Here is a 14287-nt window from a genome sequence, read left to right as displayed (position 1 = left end):
CCTAAATATATATATATATATATATATATGTATATATATATAGATTTACTGATATTTTGATACTAATTATTATGCAATCATCTTTTAGTATGATCTGTTATGTGACTCAGCAGGTATTACTTCTTGTGAGTGTAAGGTGTAAACATTTAGCTTTTATTTTATTAAGGAATTATGGAATGATCCCTTTACATAAGTCAAGGACTGTCTGTTTTATTACAGAAGAAAATTTTAAGCTGATTTAGACATTAACTATTACCTGTAAAGATATGTTTAATAATAATAAAATTTTACAATTTTTTTAATCAAAGTAATAATTTCTTTCATAAATAATGAATAAATTAATCATGAACCTGACAAAAATGAATTTTATAGTATGAAATATTTCACTTATTTGTTAAATACTGAGTAGTAATAAACTTTATTTATGCTTATTTCTTCTGTAATTGTGACATAAAATGCTATGCATAGTCAACTGTTCAATATGCCTTAGAACTATTCTTAAAGGTTAAAAAGACTCATTACACCCAATTCTTTGGGTATATTGATTCCTTACTTTCAGACTTTAAGGATTTAAGTGTCTAAAAATTTTTCCAGTGTCCTTAAAGGTCCTTTATAAGTTCTTAATTTTTAATACAGTAAAGAAGTGGAAACCATGTTGTTCTTCAAACTTATTTTTTGTGTAGCTGTGTTGACTGTTTATATTATTTCTTAATTTTTCTTATATAGTTGTTTTTGTTTTAATTGAAAAAACTTTTTCTTTGAACCTGGCACACAATGGAGATAACTGGGCCAACTTACATTTTACAACCTGAAATGCATCTATTATTGTATGTAATCAACCCAAAATAAATATAATTAAACTGTTTTTGATCAATGAATTACCAGAAGAGTTTCTATATACCTGCAGATGCAGGATTATGGAATTTTCAGTAATTATCTAATTTCTTTGTTTTGTTTATTTTCATTTTACATTTTCAATTATTGATATTTTTAAAGTTTGTGTTTTAATATCTAAAATTTTATATAACTTCTTTGACTCAAACTTTTGACCCAACATTTAATTTTTTTCTGATACTAAATAAGTGGAGTATATTCTTTTTCTTAAGAAAAGATTAATAATAATAATAATAATACATCAAAGATGTTTATATATATATTTGTTAACTATATCAAAGAATTGTAAATATTTTTTTTGTTGGAATAGTGCAAGATATTTTGCACTCCAGTCTATCAGTGCAAGACTTGCCAACAAATTTTATTATATTTTTCAGGGTTATTTTCTTGCATTAATAAATTGCAACATGGACATAAAAAATTTTTACTTGATCCATAAATTATATACATACATGTAATTCACAATTAAATAAATATCTTTGTAACTTTTATATTTGTAATATTTTCTATATTTTGTTATATTAATATTCTTATGTAATAATAACAAATTTGTAAGATAGATTTTAACAGTTATATATTGCTGTTTTATATAATTTGAATTATTTAATAGTTTCAGTCCATTGCTTTATTAAATATCTCAATAAATTATATCCAATAGTGGAATGCAAAAATAAAAAAACTTATTTTATTTTGTAAGTGTTAAATCCTATTATTTTGTTGAGTGCTTTAGATTAGAATTCAGTTTTTAAAAACTCATAAAAAATTTAATAGAAATGATTATTTAAACAATTTATGCCAAGTTAATTAATGCTATATTTCAAAGCAACTGAAATTATAACTTCAAAATATTAATTTCTTTATATGATAAAATAAAATTTTATATTAATTATGATTCATATTAAGCTAAAAAATGAAATTGAAAGTATTCCAGAATATTTGATGAAAAGTTGTTTTTCTGATAAAATTTGAAACATTTCATATTTTAAATTTCTTAAAATGATAGGCAATTACAAAAATATTTACTTTTTAGGATTCGGGATTGATTGTAAATAGAAAAAGAATGAGCACAAGTACTCAGCGGGCTTATAGGCATGGAGAACTAAAGCATTTAAAAGATTTAAAACGCAGTTTTCATCATGCACCAAGATCTTCCAAAATGTTAAAATTAGATAGTGAATTTGTTATAGAAAATGAAAATGATGATAATGATGAAATTGATATTAAAGATATAGAATTTCAGATATCAAATGACAAATTACAAATTAAGGTATGTACTATAATAACATGCAATCATTTATTAAATAATCTATTATTACTTCAGTTTAATAAATTATATCTAAAAATTTTTCAATATATTAATTATTTGAAATTTAATTATTCTAGGATTTAATGGAATCAAGTCAGACATACAGTTACAAAGATTTTCTATTATTAAAATTAATTCTATGCAGTGGTTTGTATCCTCAGCTAGCACTATCTGATGAACATAATTCATATAAAACTGATTCTGAACAGCTATTTCATACTAAGGTAAAGAAACATCTAATAGTAAATCTTTTACTTAAAATTTTAAATATTCAATTAAATAATGCCAAATAATTATAGCATTTAAAAAAATTATATATTTTATTTCATTAGCATATAATTTTCTAATACACTCCATGAAAGAATAGATGAATGGGTTGAATGATATTTGAGCTATAAAATTTTTTAATATAAATGCTTTAATCTTCTAAAAGCATGTATATAGAATATATATATATTTATAGTATCAAATTAATCAATTATTGCAATTTATACTATAAATATATATATATATATACTAGCTGCAAGGACCTGCTTTGCTGGGTTTTTATTTGTATGTAATATAGTTTTTTTTATATATATAAAAGACTAATATAAAAGACTGTTTTTCTAAGTAATCTAGAATCTAGCTGCAAGGACCCGCTTTGCTGGGCAAAAAGTAACGATAGTGAAGATTAAGATAATTACATTATAGCTAATCTTATCCGTTTTTACAGAATGCAAGAATTAGGTCCCCCGTTTCCAGACTAATTAGAGAATTTTTACATTTAGTCAAACGAACTATTTTCAACGTTTCTGGAACGTTTACAATCGTTCTANATATAAAGATATATTTATAGTATCAAATTAATCAATTATTGCAATTTATAACAAAAATCTCCAGCTTTTCAATGATTAATTAACATTTGTTTTATTAAATATTTGAATAGAGTAAATTGCTTTTAATGGGTTTGAATGATATTATATATATATGCATATTATTTCTGTTAATTTTAATGATTAAATTATTTAGATTGATTAATTTAAATGAATTGATTGTAGATTAGTGTACAGGATCTGTATTATTTATTACTATTAGTTCACTATGACTGTAATCTATTAATAGGACTTATTGCACTGACCTCTGTTTTCAAATATAAGATATTTTATTAGTCTGTAGGTTTAAAGAAAACTTTATTTGCACCTTTGCAGTAAATTAATAATAATTAAATAAAGGACAGTAAGCATTAATTAACAAAGGATCTCTATTAAATCATATATTATGTTGTTTTGTGCTTCTACAGATTTTGTACTATTACCTATTTACATCAAATTTTTACAGTAGAACTTATCTAAAATGGAAGCTAAACATAACAGAAACCTTCCTAAACCAAAAAATTTTTGGAACAGAGTGATTTTCTATGTTAAATATTACAATAAGTTTGTATTGTATTTATACATTTATCGTTGGGATGTGGAGGCTGATTTTACCAATTGATGCTTTTGGCTGATACCAATAGTTCATACAAAATGCCAGTCAAGAATATTTTTCTTATATAAAAATATATATATCATGTTAAAATAACATTTTGACATTTTTAAATTTGACAATTAATCAAAAAATAAATTATAATTTTTTTGACTAATTAAAAAAACATGTTTTAGTATTTACTTGATAGTGAAGGAGTTGAAAACAGAGCTAAGTATTACTTTAAAGTTTTTACTTGCAGAAATCATCATAAAAGTTATAAATATAATAAAAGCAAATAAAAATATATTTCAAATGACTGTTAGTTAAACCTTTAGAAATTTGAAAAGATAGTAGTTTAATGATATAGTCAGATATAATGGACTCTTGATATAGTGAGCAGTTTTATTGGTGTTATTATTCTTTATGTTTATAATGAATGATTTAGTTCAATCCTTTGAGAGTTAACTACATCTTCAGTCCAGTGTATATTTAAGTTGAATATTACCTAGAAAACAAATTGCTTTTTAATTGTTTAGTGAATTTTAAAAATTATTCTTAAAAATAGATATTTTGATTCATTCTGTTTTGAAAATAATAAATTAAATATTTTTATATATAAAATATTTTATATAACTAAATACATAGAGTAAATAATTATTTTATTTTTACAGGAAAAATCATTTGTGTGTTTACATCCAAATGGAGTATTTGCTCTTCAGCCGGATATACTTCATTTAAGTGAGTTAGATATTCAACAAATCCATGGATTTCATTCACAGATTCCATTAAGTATCAAACATCAGTTGATTGCTTTCGTGTAAGATTTTTAATATGTTAAATTTCTATGATTAATATTAAATAACTTTAGATTTTTTTATGGAATAAATTTATTTAAGTATATTTAACAAAATGAAAAGTTAAACTGTAAAAATGTATTGGCAGTTTTTAATTTTAAGCACAGTATTTGGATAGTACACAACATTTTTTATATATGTTTCCAGTTTAATTACTGAGATGAAAAATGGGAATAGGTAGCTAATTATCAATGACAAAATCACGTTTCAAATTAATTTAAAAAAACACTTAAACAGACTATTTTGTATTGTTATATTTATAGAATTTTTGTAATATAAAAATATTGTATATAAATATTATTTCCATAAATTTATAAGAATATAAAATATAAATTTACTAATTGATTTAAAAAATTTTATAAATTATTTTATAAAACTAAGCAGAATTCTTTATAAAATGTTTGATTTTATCTAATAAGTTACAATGAATTTTAGTTAATATTTGAATAATAAAATTGAAATGAAATAAACTGAATTTTATTATTTTACACAGATCTTTCTTAGAGACAACAAAACCATATTTAGTGAATTGTGTACGAATTCCAGCAGCTCATACTCTTTTATTATTGGCACATTCATTGGATACTAATCATGACTTCACTAAGTAAGCTACTCTTGTAAATATTAGTTACACTTACTTAATTTTATCTGATATTAAAATCGTAATTAACATTTTAAATATTAATGCCTAAATATCTTTGGTTTGAATTGTAAATATTATTTATTTCTTTGTTTTAAGAATATTATTTATATTAAATTTGTTTTTATATAAGTATTTGTGATGTAAGAAGTATGATTACAGCATAATGTAATGTACTGTATGATGTTATTAGTGTGATGTAAAGACAAACCTTTTTAACACTAAACAAGTGAAAACCAGAAACTTGAAAATTTTTTGGCATTTACCATCAAGTTTTCACTATAAAATATCTAAGGCATAACCTGTGAGCCTGAATGGAAACATGTGTATTATATCTCTGTTATTAACTTATATTAGTTATAATAAATCATAGAAGGAAATTTAAATGTCTGTTGAATTAAAGTACCAGACATAAAAATATGTATAAAATCAAATTACTGATCTGACTTATTAAACACTAGTTTTATAGTGTATTTTGAAGAGCAAGTTTTTCATCAATTATCTTTATTTAGTTGAGTTGATACAGTACATCTTTTCTGTATGCATTTCAGGCTATGCTCCTCCTCATTCAACTATAATATAATGCATATTGTTTATTTATCCCCCATATATAGACATACCTTTAGGTTACACGTTGTATAAATTAAAATCTTGTAAAATCTGATTTTTAACTAACTATTTTAAGTCCTTTTGTGGATAGACAATTACACATTACAATTTTAAAAAAGTACAATTTTAAGGTTTATGTACTCATTCATTTTTATGTATGTTCTCCCTACTGTAATAAATAAACAATATGCATTATATTATAGATGACTGAGGAGGGGCATAGCCTGAAACATGTACAAAAAAGATGTACTTTATCAACTCAACTAAATAAAGATAATTGATGAAAAACTTGCCTGTATCTTTGAAATACACTATAAAACTAGTGTTTAATAAGTCAGAAATACGGAAAAAGACACAGTTTCATAAAATAAAACAAATTATTGATATTAAAAATATAATTTATAGTTAAGAATATTTACATTTATGTTTGTGTATTTTACTTTCTACATATTTTTCCTTTTATTTTGAGTTAATTTCAATAAATATATAGCAAATACAGTATTATGCTTCATTTTAAATTTTATAAATATGTTTATTATTTTGAAATAGTAACCATTTTTTCTTTCAGTTTACTTAAAGTGGAAAATCTTGGTTAAGCTGGAAAGTCCTTTGCAATTCTGGCTTTCACAGATTTTCCTATATATGAGTAATAGTTGTTAAATATTGTTTGACTATTAAAAATGATTTTTATATATATTGACTATAAAAGAATAATGTTTATAAACTTACACATTTTGTTCAGAATTATCAGGATTACATATTTACTGTATAATAGACCTCACCTGTTTTTGTTTTGTTTGAATAAGACAGTCGAAAGTGCTTGCAAAATGTTTTGCATTTATTTTGTGTTTTTTACTCATCAAAACCTTATTATTAATGCTGATACTTAAACTTAAACTTTTATCTGATAGAATCTGGTGTGAAAAATTAATTATTTCTTTCATACTCCATGGAAACTGCAAGGATATATTTCTTCACACTTCTAAATGCATAATAGAACCTCACCTAACTATTTTTATTCATCCAGATATTTATATAAGTTTATTTCATTATTTATTGCTCCAAAATGCATGTTGAATATAAGCTGAAATAAGTCATAGAGCAATAAATAAACATGATAAAAACCTGAAAGTAATATATTAATCTGTAGTCATAAGTTAGTATGTTCTCATTATTGTAAGATTTGACAATATTGTATTTTCAATGATAATCCATGAATGCAAAGATAACTGCTAAAGCTTTGCATAAATGAAAACAATTTTCATTGGCTACATATAAAAATTTAAAACTTATATAATATCAAATCATTGTATAAAGATAATAAATTAAGGCAATGGTTCTCAAACTGTGTGGTTTGAGACTCTTTCCAAGAGGTTGTGAAGAAATTATTAATGTAGTTTGTTTATTTAAAATACTTTCAGTTCAAATAAAACTTTCACATGTACTGTACTTGATATTCTATCCAATGTAGCATTACAAAACACTTCAATTATCATGTTTATTCCGTTAAAATTATAACAAACTAAATTATTATTGTACTTATGATTACAACATAAGCATTACAACATCAAAACTTGATATTATTCAGCATATCTTTGTAAGCTGTTTTATTTTTGTTTTGTTTGAAATATAATTGTGAATTATCAAAAAGCCATAAAAAAAATCTTAGTTTTATTAGAATAAAATACATCTTAAGAAAAATGTAGAGATTACAAGATTTTTTACAAAATAGGGTATTGTCTCTTAAAAACATTTGAGAACTACAGCATTAAGGTAATACCTGCTTATTACTGCATTAGACATTTGAATAAATTAGTAAATTGAAAAATTTCTCTAAAATTTTATTGACAGTAGTAATAAAAACACATAACTAGTATTACAAATGACTTGTGATTATAGAGGAAAAAAGATGATTACACAAGAATCCTACAGGATTTAGGTCATAGCAGTTATTTCAGAGGTTAAATTTATCATTTCAATGAGTGAAGTATCTCTCTCATATTAGTTCATATATCATTCATCATTTCACAAATTCATTTTGATAAGATATGCTAGAAAACAAAGTGATTAACATTTAATAAATAAGTAGACATTGTTCAGAAGATAAAATAAACCAAAACTTTCACCTTTATGCTGGAAATTTTATTTACAATCATCAAAAACTTTTTCCAGCCCTATTTATGAACTATTGTCAGGTATCTTTCATTTTAGAATAACTCAAATTCCAAAGATACAACACTTGATGATGGCTTATTAATAAGGCCAAAAAATGTTTTGTGACAATTATAAATAAAATTTTCAGCATAAAGGTGAAAGTTTTAATACTACAGAGTGAGCTGGACAAGAATGAATAAATTAAGATAAAATAAACACTGGCATGTATTAGAAAGAAAATTTATTCTAATTTATATATTAATGAAATTTAAAAATAGATTCTGAATATGAAAGCTGAATACTTTGAAAAAAATTATATCATATGTCTAAAATTTGTTAAGTAAAAAAATGAATAAAAGTATTTTAAAATTTTCATTTGATTCATTATTTTTTGTATTTTAGAGTAATTGCTGATTCCTGGTTAGAACTAAGATTTCCTGATGCCGAAGAAGCTCAGAATTTTTTATTATGCAGTATCAAACTTCGTGACATGTGGCAAGATCTTCTTCAACAGAAATTAATGGGTTAGTAAAAATTATTATATAAATAAAATAATTTTTAATTCTTAATTTAAGCAAATTATTGTAAAATTTTGGTATTTTAAAAACAGTTTAAGAATTTGTTAATAATTATATGTTTTTTAATGATAAACTATTTTTACAGATATTTATTTAAAATGAAATTAATAAATAAATATTATAATAAGATTCTTAATTTTTAGATTAAAGTTATATATATAGAAAATTTTGCTAATTGAAAATGAAATTGATATGTAAAATTTGAATTGAATCAGATTACATCTGCTTTAACTGTGCATATTTATACAGGATGTCCAGAAAGTTACTGTACAGTGAGAAATTTGTAATGACAATAAAGTTATACAACACCTGTAAGTTGTATTTTCTGCATTTCCACTTTGAAGTATATGGCATTACTGCTTGCTTACAGATTTTCTGGTTTTTGGACTATAGTTTTTGGAAGGCTTCTTTGCTGATAGCCTAATCTCCTGTGGAGTCCTACTAAAGTTCTGGACCTCACTTCCTCTAGATTTTGGGATCCCTGGAGGACATTCCAGTATTTTCTGTAGGAGAAACTGCAATACCATATGTACAATTTCACTTTATTAAAACTGTATATAAACTTTTTTCAATGCACAATAACTTTTTGGATACCTTGTTTAATGCCTACTTGATTATATATAGACATTATTTACATACTATATAATTGTAAGAATTTGATACAGCTAATAGTAAATGACATTATATTAATAATTGTACCCCTTATATTCATTATAAGGTGCATCAAAAGCTTTGCTATTTACTAATACCTCAATAAAATTTTTAAAAATTTAGTTATTATTATTTTTGTATTACATTTTACTGATTGATTTTTTTTCTAAATTTTATAACTATATATGCTATGACTAAAGCCTGTGATAAAGCTAGGATTAACTGGCTAATTCTAACTTTACCTGAGTATAGTAGGGCAGTGATTATCTGGGGTGGACTGATGCTACCTCAGATAATCAAAAACATGGATAAAACAGAAAGACACTCCATTTCAGATTAAAAATTATGATTATAAAAGATTTACATGATCATCATTTTTAAGCTTTTTTTTATGCCTTTGTGACCTCGTATAAGCACAACATTTTTTATATTGTTTATTATATAGTTAATATGTACAATAGTTTTAAGAATAAAAATTATATTATTGTAGTTATAAATGATTTGTATTGTATTGAAGTTAAATGATAAAATGTAATGGAAACAAATAATTTTTTTAATACATGTTATTGTTTTAAACTTTATTTTATGAAAAACTGTATAAGAAAAGTACTATATTCACTTTCGTGTTTGTCTTAGATAATGCTAAATTTCAGTTATTTGGGTTGGATAATCAGGGTTTTACCATAGTTTGGTTAAAACAAGTAACAATTTACTAATTCTGAATCTTATCTGTATAAAGTGTGCTTTATCTGCTTTATCACAGGCAGATTAAGCTTATCCAAAAGTGGATAATGAAGCAAGAACTAAATTTAGGCTTTATCCGTCCAATTTTGGATAAAGTGAGGAGAAAATTTAGGGTTTCACTTTTTCAATGTTTATTGGATAAAGAAGAAATTTTGTTATTTAAATCAATTAGAATGTATAATTTCTTTACTGTTCAGAAATGAAGGGAACAATAACAAATGTTGGAAGTTATTTCACAAAATATTTAGCTGAAAAAAATGGTTGAATAAAGTTGACTTGGATATAGTCATCATTAGCTGCTAATCCTAGCTCTAACCATTTTAAAGGCTTTAGACATAGCATATACATTTATAAAGGCACAAGCTTGAATCAATTACAGATCATATTATTAAAATTCTAGATTATTCTAGGTATATTTTGGATACTAGTAATTAACAATATTAAGATGCATATAAAAATAATAAAGGTAATTACTTAATATCGTCAATTATCAGTAGTCAGAATAAAACCCAAGGTAATGCAATGTGTTTTAAATATTTGATTTGTAAATGCTATATTTATTATGATTATTACTATATTGAACTCATTTTTAGAGAGAAAAGATGTTTAAAGGTATTAAAAATTATACTTAAAGATGAAAAATTTCTATAAAATATCATTTTAGTTTTTTTATGAAATTAATTATCACATAACAGTTAATTTATAGTCTACAAATTAGCATAAATGGCACTGTTTTATGCTGTTGCATAAAACAGTGCCATTTATGCTAATTTCGTTTTATGCAACAGCATAAAATGAAAACCTTTTGTTTTAAAGTGGCTTAACTGAAGAAGACTATTAAATATAGTCGAAAATGTTTTTATTTTATTAAATACTTTGTTGCTGGAAATACTAAGGTGTTTGATTATTTTAAGTATTTATATAATTTATATTCCAGTAAGTTATTTTATTTTATTTTATAAGTAAATTTACATAATTTATAATTATTCCTTCAGAAAATCAATCACATGATGAAAATTATGAAGAAACTCCTGAAATTAAGAAGAAACGAACAAATTTGGAAAGATCAATTAAAGAATTTCTTCATATAGAAATATTATTCACTGTTCGACGATTGCTCTCTGCAGATTTGAAATCATTGTATATTGGATCATCAGAAAGTAAGCATAAAATTTTTTGAACTGAAAAAAATTTTTTGTTTATTATCAGAAACTGTTTAGTGACTGCTGGATTTATATTCTTAAACAAAAGTATCTTTTAATAACATAATATACATATATTGTATTTTATTTAATTTATAATAATTCTAGTGACTTATGTAATGTTGATTAAGATTTTTGAAATGTTATATTCAATATTAGGTAACTGTGCAATAAATCCAAATATCTTAAAAGATGTTACAGAGAATATTCCACATCCTGTGAAAGGTGGTCTAATTTTAAGAGACTACTTAACTTACAATTGGTAATTAAATCTTATTTATAAAATATATTTTTAATTAATCATTTAGAAGTATTATTTTTACACTTTTTTTAATTATTTAATTTTGAATTGAAATAATAAAATTATTGTATCAAATAGCTTATTAGTTTTCAGTTTTGAGAACATGATAGAATAATAGCATAAAAGTTTTTATTTTGTAATCTTTATAGATTTGAGTTGTGTATTTTCAAGATCCTAAAATGGTTAAATTTAATTTAATTATATTAAATTAATGCATGCAATGCAGCATATGCTACAAGAAAAGTACACTAAAATGCAACAAAACAAATAAAACTCATTAAAACAGCAAACAAACATAATTATATAAACAAGTTTGTTTTTTGCAAATGGATTGGGACAAATGCCAGGAAAATTCTTTGTATTGTGTATAGTTGAATGAAAGGACAAAATAAACTATTATAAAAGTGACTCGAAAAACCAGCATATGAATAGCTAGATTATTAAGCAATAGGTATTTTACTAATAGCTAACTATTAGTAAGATACCTATTGAAATATTAGTAACCAGTAATCTGTCCAAGTAAGTAATGCATTTTTCAGAAGACAGTTAATAAAGCTAGGCAGTTTTGGCCAAATTATTGAAAACAGCAAATTGCTAAATTTATTAATTAAATAAAAATATTCCTTATGCAGATTATTTATTTTTTAATAAGGAAGAAGCAGAAATGAGGACTACATATACAAACTGTAATTAGTAACAATTGGAAAAGTTGTGTTACTAAAAATATTTAATGTTTATATTTTTATATTTAAAATTTTAAGAAATGATAAAATTGTTACATTGTAAATATGATGATAATATTAAGATAGAATAAGACTGATTTCTTATTGTTGAATCAATTTATTTTTTCACTCTAACTGAAAGTGATTAAGATCAAAGTTAAATATTAAATAATTGAATACAATAAATTAAGTATAAACCACTTTTTTTTATTTATTATTGCCAGTTTTAGGGAGAATTTGATAAAATGTACAATTTTTAATGAAATTATTTTGAATATTCTTACAGTTTATCTGATATTGATCAAAGTCATTTACAATATCTTCAAAAGCATTGGAAGTGTCCTCGTTGTGAACAGGAAATGTTAGTTACTTTATTAGAACAAATAAGACATCAAGAAAAATGCCAAAAAGAAAATGGTAAGTTAAGTTTTTTTTAAGGAAGTTAAATATTAGCAACTTAGCAAGTAAATGTCATATAACTATGTATTTAATAAATTAAACATTTTTCAATACACATTTTTTTTTAATATGATAGCTAATTTTTAGAGGTAATTGTAAAGACACTGCATTAAATTTGTAGATTTTTTGTCATCTGTATATTTGAATTTAATTTAAAAATTGTTGCTTTTTATTCAAAGAAGAAAGAAACAATAAATAAACTGAGTTATAAGTGTACATTTTTCTGTATTTTTAGTGCAGGGTATTATAGATATATGGGATGGAAGTCATCTCTTGTCTCTTAGCATTACTCCAGCTTGTAAAATAAATTATGAAAATAAAATTTCATAATTCATTTACATTTTTATATTATAAATAATCGACTTTGTATATGTTGCATTGAAAATAAATTATTTATAAAACTTTAAATGTAATTATGATTTGAGTTTATTAAAAAAAACTGCAAAAAAGTCATTCATACAAATTTATTTTCATAATTTATTTAACATGTTAGAGTAATTAATTAATGCTAAATACATATGATTCATACACTCATCAAAACATAATAATAATTTTCTTACTGTAATAAGGTACACAATACAAATTTATACATTTCTCCACATCATCTTTTGCTTTTGAGATATGATTCAAGACCGCAAAAATTCTTTCTTACACTTTGGCATTGTTTTGTATATTTTTACTTTTTACTTTCTACTTTTTCTGTTATTTGTACGCTTTTACTTATGAAAAATCAACTGAAGCATGTGCGTCACACATCTCCAAAAGCCATCCCCACTACTCACACATAACGGTCCTCGTCTATTCAAAAACATTTAAGATTACATTATAGCCACTCTTACCCATTTTCACAGAATGCGAGAATTACGTCCCCCGTTTCCAGACTAATTAGAGAATTTTTACATGGGTCTAAAAATATGTCCGATTTCCCTCAAAAAATGCAAAAAACTACATCTGCGTTTGTAAATCTTGCACACCACTTTCTCTTAAAACTTCCTTTGTTACTCAACACTTCCATTGTTACACATTTTTGAAGTCAACCACTTTCAACCTCCATATCTCCCAAACCCTTATAGCTATCGAGACGCAACCTCCATAGTGCATGATGGGAGACTTGGGGCTAATACCACACACAAACACCATTCATGTGCAATGTGTACTTTTGGCTGCAGAGTGAAATATAGGGACAAACACATCCATTTTTATATATATACTAGCTGCAAGGACCCGCTTCTCTGGGTTTTTGTTTGTGGGCAAAAAGTAACAATAGTGAAGATTAAGATAATTACATTATAGCCAATCTTACCCATTTTCACAAAATGCAAGAATTAGGTCTCCCGTTTCCAGAGAATTTTTACATGAGCATAAAAATATGTTCGATTTCCCAAAAAAGCGCAAAAACCCGCCTGTAAATCTTGCATGCAGCTTTATATTAACACTTCCTGGTTCCGATTCTATTTCTGAACGTCTCCTGTTCACGTCAAGTCAAATGAACTATTTTCAACGTTTCTGGAACATTTACAATCGTTCTATAATCCAACCAATATTCGAATTTTATGTTCGAATTTAATTCGAACAAATTCGAACAAAACATTCAAAATAGAAAGCCACTTTCAACCACTTTCAGCCTCATATCTCCCGCACCCTTATAGCTATCGAGACGCAACCACCCCTATGCACGAATGGAGACTTGGGGCTACCACCACATACAAACACCATTCACGTGC

The 14287-nt window shown here is 24.4% G+C and overlaps 1 protein-coding gene across 2 annotated transcripts in view; it reads left to right on the top strand.

Moving 5' to 3' along the window:
- Positions 1 to 14287, top strand: part of LOC111638710 (probable ATP-dependent RNA helicase DHX34) — a 50198-nt gene that overhangs the window by 22067 nt on the left and 13844 nt on the right. For both annotated transcript variants that reach the window (XR_002758922.1, XM_023384466.1), the window contains exons 10-16: positions 2278 to 2424; positions 4321 to 4466; positions 4997 to 5107; positions 8309 to 8430; positions 10875 to 11039; positions 11241 to 11343; positions 12391 to 12521. Coding sequence is in view for 1 of the 2 variants with exons in the window: in XM_023384466.1 (XP_023240234.1) it covers positions 2278 to 2424; positions 4321 to 4466; positions 4997 to 5107; positions 8309 to 8430; positions 10875 to 11039; positions 11241 to 11343; positions 12391 to 12521 (925 nt within the window). In the remaining variant the exon portion in view is untranslated. The remainder of the gene's footprint in view (positions 1 to 2277; positions 2425 to 4320; positions 4467 to 4996; positions 5108 to 8308; positions 8431 to 10874; positions 11040 to 11240; positions 11344 to 12390; positions 12522 to 14287) is intronic.

Source organism: Centruroides sculpturatus, unplaced genomic scaffold, assembly GCF_000671375.1.
Source record: "Centruroides sculpturatus isolate CEXI.00-Female unplaced genomic scaffold, Cexi_2.0 scaffold1118, whole genome shotgun sequence".
Classification (NCBI taxonomy): domain Eukaryota; kingdom Metazoa; phylum Arthropoda; class Arachnida; order Scorpiones; family Buthidae; genus Centruroides; species Centruroides sculpturatus.
This window is presented reverse-complemented; position numbering and strand designations above follow the sequence as displayed.